This window comes from Emydura macquarii, unplaced genomic scaffold, assembly GCF_026122565.2.
Source record: "Emydura macquarii macquarii isolate MOO-44397 ecotype Brisbane River unplaced genomic scaffold, CSIRO-AGI_Emac_v2 contig_3220, whole genome shotgun sequence".
NCBI classification, from domain to species: domain Eukaryota; kingdom Metazoa; phylum Chordata; order Testudines; family Chelidae; genus Emydura; species Emydura macquarii.
In genome coordinates, this window is record NW_027133357.1 from 7,923,459 (window position 1) to 7,937,553 (window position 14,095).

The 14,095-nt window shown below is 46.9% G+C and overlaps 1 protein-coding gene across 1 annotated transcript in view; it reads right to left on the bottom strand.

Moving 5' to 3' along the window:
* The window catches only part of LOC137142446 (gastricsin-like), a 34,216-nt gene extending 20,430 nt beyond the window's left edge, over nt 1-13,786 (bottom strand). Inside the window, exons 1-6 of the mRNA XM_067531825.1 lie at nt 13,618-13,786; nt 7,165-7,301; nt 5,971-6,059; nt 4,997-5,183; nt 2,207-2,368; nt 1,460-1,617 (exon numbers count right to left, since the gene is read on the bottom strand). Of these exons, the coding sequence (XP_067387926.1) occupies nt 1,460-1,617; nt 2,207-2,368; nt 4,997-5,183; nt 5,971-6,036 (573 nt within the window). The 5' untranslated portion in view covers nt 6,037-6,059; nt 7,165-7,301; nt 13,618-13,786. The remainder of the gene's footprint in view (nt 1-1,459; nt 1,618-2,206; nt 2,369-4,996; nt 5,184-5,970; nt 6,060-7,164; nt 7,302-13,617) is intronic.
* Nucleotides 13,787-14,095: the final 309 nt, after the last annotated feature.

A 14,095-nucleotide genomic window follows, 5' to 3' on the forward strand; every position in this document is an offset into this window, starting at 1 on the left:
AGTGGGGTGAGGTTGGCAGCTGAGAACATGTGTGGGGAGAGTGAGGGGTCTAGTGAGCGATAAAGCAGAGGGGGATGAGGAGGCTTAGTGGCTGAAAAAACTTAGAGGAGCAGAACCGGTAGCTTGTGGGCCAAGAAAGCAGGCTTGAGGGGGTGAAATGTGACCGAAAGGGACGCTGCTCGGGTCAAATTATGGTTACACGTCAACTGTTGCAAGCCAAACACACAGCCCTGGAGACAAGAATGAGTTTGGTTTTCTCTCCTAGTTTCTTTCTCTCATTGTGAATTTAGTTTCTAAGGGGCAGGGTGAGCAGCAACGTATCAGATTTCAACTGTATTCTCCTCACACTGCTCATCTAAGAACAGCAATGAGGCACTGCAGTTATAAAGGGGAAAACAATAATGACTCAAACTTCCCCATTAGTCTGACTTGATTCGGTTCTGCTCCTCACTCCCATAATTCCCCCCATCACCTCCTTCCCTCACGAGCAGAGCCACTGTTAATCAGGGGATTGATGTGTGGCTTTCAGGGTCTGAGGCCAGGTCTACAGTAGAAGTGCTTTGCAGAAAAATGGGCTATACCAGCAAAACTGCAGATTTGCCAATACAACTACATCTACACTAGGTGCTTTCTGCCAGCAGAGCTCTGCCAGTCGGGGATCACGCCTCATCACACCCTGACTGACATAGCTGTGCTGGCAAACGTTTGTAGCACAGACCTGCCCTCCCAGAGGCTCCTTTCAACATGAGCAACTTGTGCACATGAGATGGTTTAAAACACAATATCTAAGATACATATTTTTAAACAGGTCCCAAGCTGAGTTCAAACTCTGACATGGAGCGTATGAATTTCCACCTACACAAGGTGAGATATCTTCTTGAGTGGTTTATATAAAGTATCCTAGGACACAGAAATGAGGTGAGGAAGGAGTCCACACCTGCCTAGGTTAGCTGTTGTTTCAGAGTCATGCAATCAGACACTGATGGAGACATGACACTGGAGTTAATGGACTGAACTGGTATGATAAAACCTATGATCCTAAACACAGAGAACAAAGGTCAGCTTCCCAGGAAGTGTAGTGGCGGCACGACACCATGCAAGGGTCTGAGTTTGGGCGTCCAGCCTAGAATTTAGCTTGTGGCTGGTAGATATGTGCAAGCAGCATGCTCAGTCTCAGGAGGGAATTGCATACTGCTGTCAAACAAGAAGCAGATCATTACTGATGGACCAGGGAAGCTACAGCAAGCCCTCACTGAGCAGCTGTTCCAGCGAGTCATCACAGGGGATGCAAATCTGCAATAGTGAAACGGCCAAGAAGTGAATGACAAGGTAAGAGGGTCGCTGGGCTTCCTTAGCATTGAGCAGATGCATAAGCCTAGCACTCTACAACAATCTGAGGGGAGGAGCAGACGTGCTACGTGTTCCCTCCAGCAACAGAGATCAGGAGACCAGGGCTTACCTGCTCATCCGGCACAATGAGGGCATGTGTGGAGTCGTCCCCAATGGAGGAGTGTCTCAAGCTGTTCATGGAAGGGTGTCGGGCTGTGGAGTAGGCTGGGCCTCCCCCAGGGAAGCTGTGGAATCCATTAGGGAATCCTGGACCAGAGTATCCCAGAGCTGGGGAGAATTCAGAGAGATGTGCTTTAGAGGCAGAGCATCATGCTGCATCATGGGCCAGCTTCTCAAAGGGCCTTTTTAAACAGGCATGCTGGGAAGGCAGAGCCTGCTTGGCTGGGGAAGAAGGCTGCTACTGTGTGAGTGCCTGGTATAAATATGCAGGCTAGGTCCCCGTGGTTACATTTACTAGCACTTGAGTCATGTCTATGAAAGTGGGAAACACAAATTCTTCTACTTGAGGTTTCCCTCAGGAGCCTGCTGGTCTCTGTAGGTGTCTTCTAAAGAGGCCACCTGGCAGGGCTCCAGCTGGAATCTGACTGGAGTCTGAGAACTAGGTTGATGATTGCAGTTTTTGTTCCCATTTCCTTGAAAGCAAGGTACCACATCTGGAAAAGAGTGAGGCTTTAAGATAAGCATGCTGGACAGAATATATGTGGATCTGAGGACCCAGCTAAGAGACCAGGCAACTAACACCAGCCACTTGGGGGAATGCAGCCTTGGCTGGGAGACCAGCACCCAACACAGACACAACTTGGACATACTTCCTATATCACCACATTCCCCAGGCCTGGCATTCTGGAAGCCTTACTGTTGGGTGTCTGGGGTGTCCGGGATAGTTCCAGCTCAGTGGAGTGATTGCTTCTAGTGATGATCACTGGCTCCTCCACCACATTGATGCTATTACACTGCATCAGGTCCTGCAATAGGTTAAAGATCTCCTCTGCCCTTGAACACTTGAAGGCAAATATCCCTACGCAAATACAAAGAGGGGATGGGGAAAGAAGAGGACAATCTTAGTTTAATAAGAGTGTAGTCTAGTCCTTTGAAAGCAACAAAATGTAAAATCTGATTTAAAAAGAAGGTTCTGTTTAACACAACACAATTAACCTGGGGAACCCACTGCCACAGAATAAGGTCAAGAGCTTGGCAGGATTCAAAAAGAGATTAGACATGTAAATAGGAAATGGGAATATTCCCCCTTCCATTAGATAGTATACATACAAATCTTTAAGAAGTATAAACCCTCATGCTTCAGGGTACAAGCCAAATACTAAATGTCTCGGGTTAGAAAGAAATTTCCTCGATAGGCCGGTTGTTACACAATGGCTTATTATGAAGTTTCTTCCGTTTTCCTCTAAAGCTCATGGTCTGAGCCAATATTCCAAACAGGATACTAAATTAAATTGGCAACTAGTCTGACCTCATTAGGAAATTCCTAATTTCTCTACACACAAACTTATGATTTACAGGGAAATATTTTGTAAGATATTGTCAATATTTAAACATACCCTGATGTGATATTTCTGTATAACATATCCTGTTGTTACATCACTAGAAACATAACGCCACAGTTGCTAATTGATCAATTAATAGTGCATCTATTACCAACGTTACATTAGTTAACTCCACTGGAGATAAGAATGGTATGCTGGTCACAGATGGGATTCTCCACCTGTAATTTCCATTATTTCAATTTACCTGGGGCCCAATCCAATGCTAACTGTCAATTAAATCTTTCCACTGACTCTAGTGGGAATTGGATTCGGGACCTGGAATGCATGTGGAAAGGAGGGGCAACAGCCCCCATTTTTAAAATGTATTAGATTTAACTGGGGCTCTCAGATAAATAATTTGACCAATAACCAGCATGTGCAGAACTAACCAATCACATGCTGGCACGCGCACACACGCACGCACAAAAGCCATAGCAACAAGGACAACAGCATGGCAACAACTGCTGCTACTCTGAAGAAAAATTTGAAAAATATTCTTGCCAGAATATATATATATATATACATATCTGTCTTATTTACTGAGGCTAGGGAGGAGAAGCAGGGAGGAATCATCCAAATAAAATCAATTAAGTGAGAAAGTCTCCTATGAGCAGGAAAAGAACCAGAGGAAATGTACGCAGATCAAAACACTATGGCTTCCATACAATTTATCTTTGCATATAGAGGACATGGATGACTTAGCCTGTGCCCTCTGAAAGATCTCTTTGTACATGAAGAGTGAATGACTCTATCCTATCAGTGCTATCTAGAGCTCTGTAGAAAATCAAAGTAAACGTAACAGCATTCCAATGACTGATCTGAATCCTGCAAAAGGCAAAGCAGACACATATAAAAAGACACAGGTCACACCCTGCTGACAATCAATAAGCATGCAATTCCACTAATGGAAAATCCTGTTTATATAAATATTACTAAAGAGTAGCACAGTATTATATAGACAGACATAGAGCAGTGATGTGGACTTCGTTCAGATATCAGAGGACTTTTCAACACACATGATGCTAACTGGGGAACATTATCTGATTTTTTTCCCTGTGTGCCAAGAATATGCTCATCTCTTTACAAGTAATATACATATAATCCTTATGCCAATGAACTTACAGTTTAACAGGCAGCATGGTATAGTGAGAGTCAGGAAACATGGGTTCTATTCCCAGCTCTGTCACTGACTGAACGGTGAGTTCTTGGGCAAGTAAAAACGGGGCACATGGGAAGTCCTCTCCCCCTACCTTGCAAAGTGCTGTGAGATCAATGTATAAGCACTGTTAAACAAGGCAGATGAAAAAGACAGAATGCACTGGAAAAACCAGAGCAGAGGAGGACAGGATTTTTTAAAAACTAACTGACTCACTTTTTTGGGTCACTGTGGAACAAGCAAGCAAGCCTTTTAGAAGTGACCTAAATGGAGACAGAGCAGAGGCTTGGCTGACAGTAACATAAAGGACACAGAGGATGATGTGCATGCAAACGGTAATTACTGAAGTTGAAATATGCCTAGGAAACCAGAGCCAACAGCCTCACCCTTGCAAAAACACCTTGGAGGACCTTGGTTTTATGCCCCATAGGAAAGGTGGCATCTCCAGCAGCCCCTCGTACCATGCTTGTGCATTGTTCAGCACCACCACAGAAGAGCAAACCTACAGCATCACCAATTTCTGCCACTTGGGCTTGCCTTGAAGGTCTCTGATCCAAGTGAAACCTCACCCCAAAACTGCTTAACTTAAGATATTACGGGAGGCAATTCTAGATGTGTTTCTCCATGCGGTACATTTATAAGGTGATATCCTACTTACTTTAAGTCTGTAAACATAAACAAGTGAGCCCCAATAAGCCACAAGAGTGATATCACATTATGTCTCTGCCCTCAGTCACAAGCTTCCAACATTAATGTCTTAATTGGGAGTATTCAATGCACATGCACACACTACAGCACCCTACGGATGTGCTATTGCTTGTGCATGTGACGGAGTTTATAGAGCAGGTTTCCTAGATATCATAAGCAGGGGAGAAATCAGCACCAAGCAGTCAAAGCATTCTGCAACTGAAAGCTTTAAACAAGTTTGTTTCCCCCAAAAGCATGACACCTTGTCCGGTCTGGCAGCGGCGTCCGCTCTCGAAGGAGAAAAGGTTGGAGTCATAGCCATAGCGGCGCAGGCAAAGGTACGGCCACCTGACAGCATCACGCTTGTGAGTGTGCAAGATGAGCTCCATCTGCGTTAGTTCCATAATCCCAGATCCCAGCTCGTTACCCTCATCATCCACGTTTGTTACCTGCAGAGGCACCAAAGCTCACATCAGGACGCTCGTGCACTGTACCAAAGGAGACATTAGAGATTTACATTTGCCTGGAAGCTCTTGGGCTCTGTCCCTTGACTTAATAAAATACCTTGCTCTTGGATGCTGCGGGGAGGTCATTTTAGTGTGAATTCACTGCTGGTGAAAGGTGCCTCACTGAGAGCCCTGGAGACTGCAGCCCCACACCAGCTCAGCTAATGTGCCTCAACACAGACATAGAGGGGGATACCCTAGAGTGGGAAGAGGAGACTTCAGTCTCTCTCCAATTCTTGGCCTCTCTGCTAAGACTGTCAAATGGTTCAATTACTGCCAGCTGGGCTGGTGCTTTTACAATGTGGAGACTTGTTTACAGCCAATGAGGCTGAAACGCGCTGACTCGCTTCACACAGGCCACCAAACAGCTGCCATATGGTGATACCTTTCGAGGCCCACTGACTTGGGCCCAATTTGAAAGGCTCCACAACACATGAGCCATCCAGTTTTCCCTTCCCATTGCATCTGTTTCTTCTCTGGCACTAGGAGACTGAACCTCAGTGCCAATGCTCATCCTTCTGCACCACAGAGGGTGGAAACAGCAAGCAGGGGATTCCCTGGTTAAAAATCAGCAACACATTTGCAAATCCTTCCATATAGAAGAACTCCCCCATAAGAGAAGAGGCTTTAATGGCTAGGTTCCATGAAATTTGGATTGTACTTTGCAAGCCTTGATTCCCAGTGGCTGTCATCAATTGCAGAGCTTTCCTTCCAGTATAAAGGGGATTACCTTAAACTTGGTGGGGTGGTTGTCTGGGACACTGTCTCCACACAGGTAGCTGTAGCAGCTCCCCATGACGTTAGCACACCAGATGAGCCCTGGGGAGAGGAAGAGGAAAAAACTGAGCATAAGGGCACAATTTCATTCCTGTTTTTGATCCACAATTACTGTCTTTTCCCGGCCACTGACCCAGGCTTTTAGAGTGGTGGAGTAAAGGCCGAGATGGCTCATTGGAGCCCTATAAGTGTACTAGAAATGCCTTCAGTGACTTGGGGAAGTAGGTGTGCAGGCCAGGGTGCAATGCCACAGGCAAGCCACACAGTGGACATACACACCACCAGGCAATTTTTCTAATAGAAGAATATTTTCATATTTCACCTATGGAGCAACTAACAGTGAACATGTTACAAGGGGGCTACGGCAGCTGTCCATAAAACGAAGTTACTCTGCAGTTTTGGCACCAACTACCCTTTTTAGGACTACTCACGATGAGGAAGAATTCCTTAAGCACTAGCCAAGTCTACACTAGGAGTGCTTTGCCAGTATAGCTATCCCAGTGTAGTACACTAGCAAAGTGCTCCTTGTGCACAAGCTGCCAGCAACAATTTGTAGCATATACCAGTCTCAACCTTTTTGGGCTTTGGACCCATTTCTAAATGTTTATGGCCCGTTGCAAGCCAGTAAATAATCTGGGAGTGAAGGTCCTGGGGATTTTGGTCAGATCCTGCCTGGCACTCACCCACACCAGCAGCTCCTGTGCTGTGGGGCTGGCTGGGCTTGGCTCTCTGCTCCAGGCTTTGCAACTTTCAGGGTTGCAGCACTGCTCAAGTTTGGTCCTGCCTTCTTGACTGGACCAAATTTGTGAGAGTGAAGTTGTGACCTGGCTCATCGCGTTGCCAAGCCACTCACTCAAATTTGACCTACCCTAACTCCTATCATTATGATGGCTGGGCCAAACCTGAATGACGCTGGGACCCCAGAGGTGGCAGTGCCTGGAGCAGGGAGGTGAGTCCAGCCAGCCCTGTGGGACAGGAGCCACAGGAGCTGCCTCATGACCCTTTGAAACATTCTGGCAACCCAGTTTTGGGTCCCAACCCATGTTTTGAGAAACGCTGGTGTAGACCTAGCCCTAATGCAGTGACTTTGAAATAATCCGGGAGGACAGGAGAAAGTTCATAACCCTTGAGTCTCCTTGATTCTTACCCAGTCGAGGCCATTAGGTGAGTTTTTGAGGGCAGGAGGGATTCCCACTTTATTCCCACAGTCTTCTGCTGAGTGTCATGGTAACCAGGATGCCAAGAAGTCACCTAGAGCTCTGTTGAAACTGTCCCATGTTTCACCTGACAAGAATACAATCAAAGAGATAAGCAGAGAAAAGAAAGAGCGCGCGAGCTAGATTTTTATCATAACACTATGAATCTTTCTCAAAAGTTAAGAAAAACATACAACATGTATAAATTATTGCTTTAATTTACATTTATGTAACACACCACATGAACAAATGCAGAGGGGACCTGACGGGTAAAACACACTTCGGGGGTAATTTAGAACGTAGGTGTAAATGGACCAATCCGGAACTCATTGGGTGAGCAAAGTAAAAGGCAGGTCAGCAGGAAATGCAACTAGCACTTACACCTTCCTACTGGCTGCTTTTTTTCCACATCCCCCTCTTGATTTGTAACTTACATTCACTTTGCCTGTTCAGCACAAGGTACCCTACTGTGCCATTTTACACCCAGCCCATGTCATTATTGAATTTAGCACAGACACTCATGGGAGTTGCACACACTTACAGCAGAATGAATGAAGCCCGCAAAGCCTTTTCAAAGACACACCAAATATACATAGGCAGCTATTAAGGAATTAGCTCAACACGGCTCATAAATGAAGTGGGGATGGAAATGCAGATGGGAAAATGAAATCTCAGACAAAGAACATAAGCAACTTTCTTTTCACTGGACAATTTTAGACAACTAATCTCCAGAAACAAGAAAAAATTCCCTCTCAAATATGGAATCCTGGTCCATTACTGGGTCTCTTAGGCACTACTGCAACATAACTAAATTATAATACTAGTAATTAATAAATGGCAACCAGGATATTAGAAATCACATGTATCTGCTGCTTTAGGGATCTGGATTAGATAGAGGATTCCCAACAAGGTTCAGAGAGCAAGAAGCTATAGAAGCCAGTGGACACAACACAATAGCTATTCTATTTTGGATCATAAAAAGGACCAAATTCAGAACACAAAACTAAACAACTATTCAATACTTGCCAGAGAATGCAAGTGTCTAGAGTAGAGGAAATGCACATATTAGTAACAGGAAAAATGCATCACAGACTTTAACTTATTGAACTCAAATTCAACTCAGGGGTACCAGAATCAGAACCAGTCACTGCCAAAGGATGCCTTGTGTTATTTATGCAAGGAATGTTAATTATCTAGCAATGCAAGGAGTCAGGGAGTAAATCCATATGGATAACTAGCCTGACGTTACAACAGTAAATTAAATGAAGATGCTATTGGAAATCTCAAGTTCTGGCACATAAGAATCAGTCTCATCAATCAATCACTTCAGATTAGCAAGACTTCAGAGACAGAGAGGATTCTTTTGGGCAAAAGCAGTTTCTTCAAGCCCACATGTATCGCTTGTAAGCCCCCTGTGGCAGTGACCATGTACAGCCAGCACATTTTGAGCATTACAGTAACAAATAATATCCCACTTGCCTCTATTGTACATAACGTCGTCAGACTTGATTCTGCTCTTTCTTCCTCCTCCCTTTTCCATACCTGGGAATCTCTCCATCACACCTCTGAAACACTGCCTCTGTCTGCCACTGCTTCAACCCTACCTCTGATGAATCCTCATCCAGGTCTTAAGCCTGGTGTACGCTTAAAACTTAGGCAGACTTAGCTACAGCACCGACACCCCAGCTCTGCAGCTATACTGACCAACCCCCCCCATGTAGATGTGGAAGCATTCTTCTGTCGACCTAGCTACTGTTGCTCTAGGAGGTGGAGTTACTACAGTGACGGACAAAACCTTTGTCACTGCAGTGTGCGTCTATGCTCCAGGATTACAGCAGTACAGCTGCAGCGCCACAGTTATGCCACTGTACCCCTTGTAGTGTACACAATACCCAAATCTGTTCTCAGCTTCATTATTGCAATGCCATCCTCAATGGCTCCTCTTTGTCACAGCTCCCCCAGCTCCAGAAAGTGCAATATTCTTCAGCTTGCCTTCTCACAAGCAGTATAATCACATCATCCCAAATCCTGAAAAAAACCAGAGGTTCATGACTTGGTTCAAAAATGGCCTCCTTGTTTGTAAAACCCTCCATGAATATGCTCCAACAGAGCTCACAGGCTTAGACCACTAACTTAGCATCAGCCTCCTCTCTGCCTTTCAGCTAATCTGGTCACTGCTGGCACAAAAGCCTTCGCCTCTGCCACTCCTGCCATCATCCACATCCTCTCTCTCCCCCGTCACCTTATCAATTCTCCATCCTATTTTAAATCTCAGTAGAAAACTTCAACTTTTTCCTTAGCCTCTTGGTTTCTCTCCTCCTCTACTAGTATTTCTGTCACTCGGTTCTTTAGCTCTCTAAAGTGTTTGGGATTCAGTGCGAACACTGAAAGGTTGTAAGGCTCAGAACTGAGAAAATGAGATGATAAAACTGCCCATTAATGATCTTTGCAGACTCCCTAGTCAACCAGTCATTGCAGACCATGCCTTGTTGCTGACTATTTTAGTTGTACAGTAGAACCTCAGAGTTATGAACACCTCGGGAATGGAAGTTGTTCGTAACTCTGAAATGTTCCAAACTCTGAAGAAAACATTATCGTTGTTCTTCCAAAAGTTTACAGCTGAACACTGACTTAATACAGCTTTGAAATTTTCCTAAGCAGAAGAAAAATGCTGCTATTAACCATCTTAAACAAACACAAAAAGAGTTTCCTTACCTGATAAATTTTTTTTTAACTTTCCCCTTTGTTTTTTAGTCATTTATATTTAACACAGTACTGTACTTGCTTGTTTGTTTGCTCTGCTCCTGTCTGATTGTGTACTTCTGGTACAAATGAGGTGTGCGGTTGACTGGTCAGTTCATAACTCTGATGTTTATAATTCTGAGGTTTTACTGTATTCATTTGATGCAGATACCTAGATTCTTAAGACTCTACTCTTCAACGTGCAATCCTTTGAAAACATACCTTTTTCTGACTAGGCTTACTCGTCCTGAGCATATGCTAGTTGACCAAAACAACTTATCCACAACTGAAAAAAACCACAAGCCAGTATATCCAAGCAGGACATTTTTAGGAAATATTTCATGCTGACCAAAATACATTTTAAACATCAGTTTCTACAAGACAGTGGAAAGAACTCAAGCACCGTCCTTATTTACTGCCTGCCTACATACTGTACACACACCAGCGCTCCAAAGCTTTCTCCGAGTTTCCACCATCCAGCTCTCTTTGCCCACACCAGCTGCTCCAGCCATCTGCTAATATCCCCCACAGCCTATACACAACTGAAGCAAAACGCTGGTATCCTTTGTTAAGGACCCAGACGTCAGTTGTGCCTTTGGTAAACATCTACCTTCCCATTTTTCATGGTTTCCTGCTCAACGGGCTTAATTGGCTGTGCTTTCTGGGGGAAATGAAACCAGCAAGCACTCACTAACTCTGTCCACACCTGTGACTGACTGGGTCAGTGACAAGGTGTCTACACTGTAGCTAGCAGTATACCTCTGCTGGAGCTAACATGCTAAAAACAACAGGATGGACAGGTACAGCCAAGGCGGCAGCTTGGGATAGCCACCCGAGCTGCGACCCATGGGGATAGCTAGCTGGAGCAGCCGCCGGTGCTACAACAGTCCCACTGCTATTTTTAGCACAGTAGCTCAAGCAGAGCTAGCATCCTGGGGCTGCAAGGCTTGTTCCCAGCTGTAGTGTAGGCAGGTGAGAACAGCCTGCAGCCACGGGATGAGAGTATTCTGAAAAAGACACAAGGTTCCATGGCTGTCAAAAGGCCTAAGGCAGGATATACATCATCTTCTGTCTTATTGCAAGGGATGGATTCTGAAATCACAGTTGGCAAATTTTCTTGTGGTACTTGGAGATTTTCAAATGCAGAAAATGGGGATTGGGCACCTAACTTCCATTAACTTTCCATGCAAATTGGATGCCTAAATCCTGTTTGTGCCTTAGGTAATATCTTCTAAACATTTTTTTAAAACTAAGGAAAAGAAAGTCATCCACATACAAAACTCCATCCTCTCTATAATCCTTCCCAGCTCATATCTCAGTTCCTCTTATTGAGTGTCCCGGTGTACAGCTCAACCCCTGGATACACGCTTGCTTTCCAAGCGTGTGAATCTGGTGGTCACCTCCAAAACTTTGATAGCAGCAAACCCCCTCCACCACAATAATCACAATTGTGCCTTCAACTCCTCTTCTTGTGATCTCTTCCTGTATTTTTCGTAGTTGAGAAATTTGGGTTAAAAACAATCACGTGAAATAATGACATCGCTCCTTTTTCTGCAAGGGTGGTAGGTAGGTGAGAAATAATTCTAGTTAAAAATCTAATCTTCATTTTAGAATGACATTTTTTTTCAAGTTTTACTCAAAGATGACAATTTTATGCAGAGGCTGACAATCTCTTCAAGGAGTTTACAAATAAAAATGCACTTCTAACACAAATGAGCTGGTATGCACGGTGTGTTGCATCTTCAATGCTAATCCACTGCACTGTTTTTCTCTGTTTCCAAAATTACTGTATACCCTATGTTTACGTGCAACACACAGATGGAGAGCGCCCTCACTCCTCATTAGCAGCAGTGGATGCACAAGACTCAGTTAAAAGCTTTTGGTTTACAAGCTGACTGACAGCCAGCATTGAACATCTGAGTGAAAAACCTTCCAACTGGCGCAAGGCAATCAACAAGAGACCATGTTAAGACAAATGCCAGCCCTGGAGTGAAATGTTAATTAGCCACAAGATTTCAGGGGTCTTTAACCCCTATTTATTATTTCTTCAAATCGCAGTCTGCAGGTTGTCCAATCTGGAGGTATGTCTACACCACAGCCACAAAGCATGACACAAACCATGTATAGCCAAGGTGGTTTGAAAATAGCAATGTAGCCACCCGCAGTGGCATAGACTAGCCGCCTATCCAGAGTCCCAGGAGGGTTCATACTTGGGCAGCTACACTGCCATTTTTAGTGGGCTAGCTCAAACAAAGCTAGCTCGGGCATCCCAACACGTGCTTCGATTGTGCCTCCCTCCTGTAGTGTGGACACAGCCGTGCGTGAAATGCAATGCCTAATCCAGCCATTGGTATCTGGAAGCAAGGACCCCATCACTCCCTTAAACTCAAAAATCTCCACTGCCTTCTTTGCCATTAGAATTCAGATCCATATCTCCATGGGAGCCTTCATGCTCCTTCATGGACTCCCCCAAACTTGAACTCAACTCTTTCCATTTGACAGACAGTTTTCTTCCACTCCCTCATTCTCTCACATTTCTGTCCAGCATTCCCTGTCTCTCCATAGCCAGTGGCAGAGCCTTCTCTGTCTGTCTGTGTCCGATTCCTCAGAAGACTCATGTCCATCTACTGGTCTCTTTAATGCAATGTCCTGCACATACCTCTGCAAATTCCCATGTTCTGCTAGAATCTCACGTGCCAAGTTGCACAACGCATCAGGGAGGCAAAGACGGTTAATGACATGATTCGAAAGCGAGAGATTTGAGCAATGAAGAGAGAACAGCAAACACTCCCCTGGATGCCACTTTGCATGCAAAAAGCGCCATGTAGCACAGGAAGCCACCAAGGACCACAGGACACGACCCACGACAAAACCCTTGGCACGTTGCATAGTGCAGTGAGCCCCTCAAATTCATGCTTGATCACTAGAGCAACTAGCAAAACTTCGGAGGTTTTGGAGTGGTGAAAAGGTAGGGAAAGGGCAAGATTTGTCCTGCCAGTGCCCCAAGCCTGGCTTGGGAAGCAGGATGGGTGCCCCAAAGCCCTGGTTCGCTTGGAGTGGCAGCGGGAAAGGTAATGACGGGATAGGGATGGGGGATGATAAATGGGATGGGGTAGCTGATGAAAGATGGACGGGGCATTCACGGGGAGCTGGGTAATGAGGGAAACCACGTCAGGGGGAGACAGGAGCCCTGTGAGGCGGTAAGTGGGGGAGTAAGAAGTAGACTGGAGATAGGGGCTATGGAAGTGTACTGGGGGTCAGTGGGAGGGGGTAAGGGGTTTGGTTCAGTGCAGGAGGTACTGGGGGGCTAGTGGGGGGATAACAGGAGTCAGTGCAGGAGGTATGGGGGAGTCAGTGGGAGGGATAAGGGGGTCGGTGCAGGAGGGACGGGGGGGATAAGGGGGGTCGGTGCAGGGGGGTGAGTGGGAGCGGTAGGGAGGGAGGGGAGGGGAGGGGTCGGAGCGGCGGGTGCCGGGTGATCCCTGAGCAAGGGAGCGGGCAGGGGGCGGGGCGGTCCCGGGGGGCGGGGAGGGGCTATCTCGGAGGGGAGGGAGCACCAAGGGGCGGAGTGAGCAGCGGGTGCCGGGGGCCCTGCAGGGGAGGGGGGGCGGCAGGGCGGGGCGCTCCCGGAGGGGATGCCGGGGGGGGCGGGGTCGCTGTACCTGCGGCGGCGCTGCCCGGCCTCTGCCGTGCGGGCGCTGAGGGCCGGGCCCGCCCCGCCGGCCGGCGCTGTAGGGCCCCCGCTCGGGCTCCGGGACCCGCCAGCGCCGCCTCCATCCCTTCCCCCCCCCTAACTCGGGCCGGGCCCGGAGCCGCCGAGAGCAGCGAGTCCGGCAGCAGTCAGCCTAGAGCGTCTCTCGACCGGAGGACCCGAGCGGGGCGGTGGTGCGGCCGCTAGGGGGCGCTGGCGACACGCGCGGCTCGGGGCCTCCGGCGGGGGGCGGGGTCAGAGAGGAGAGGCGGGGCGGGGACCGGGCCCTGGAGTGAGCAGGGGGCGGGGCTTGGATGCGGGGCGGAGACATAGGGCTCTGCGTGGGGGGGCTGGAGCCGCAGGGAGAGAGAGGGGGAGCTGGCAGTGGGGTGGGGGTGGGGCTATTGGGGGGGGGGTAGGAAGGGAGCTGATTGTGAGTTAAAACATTT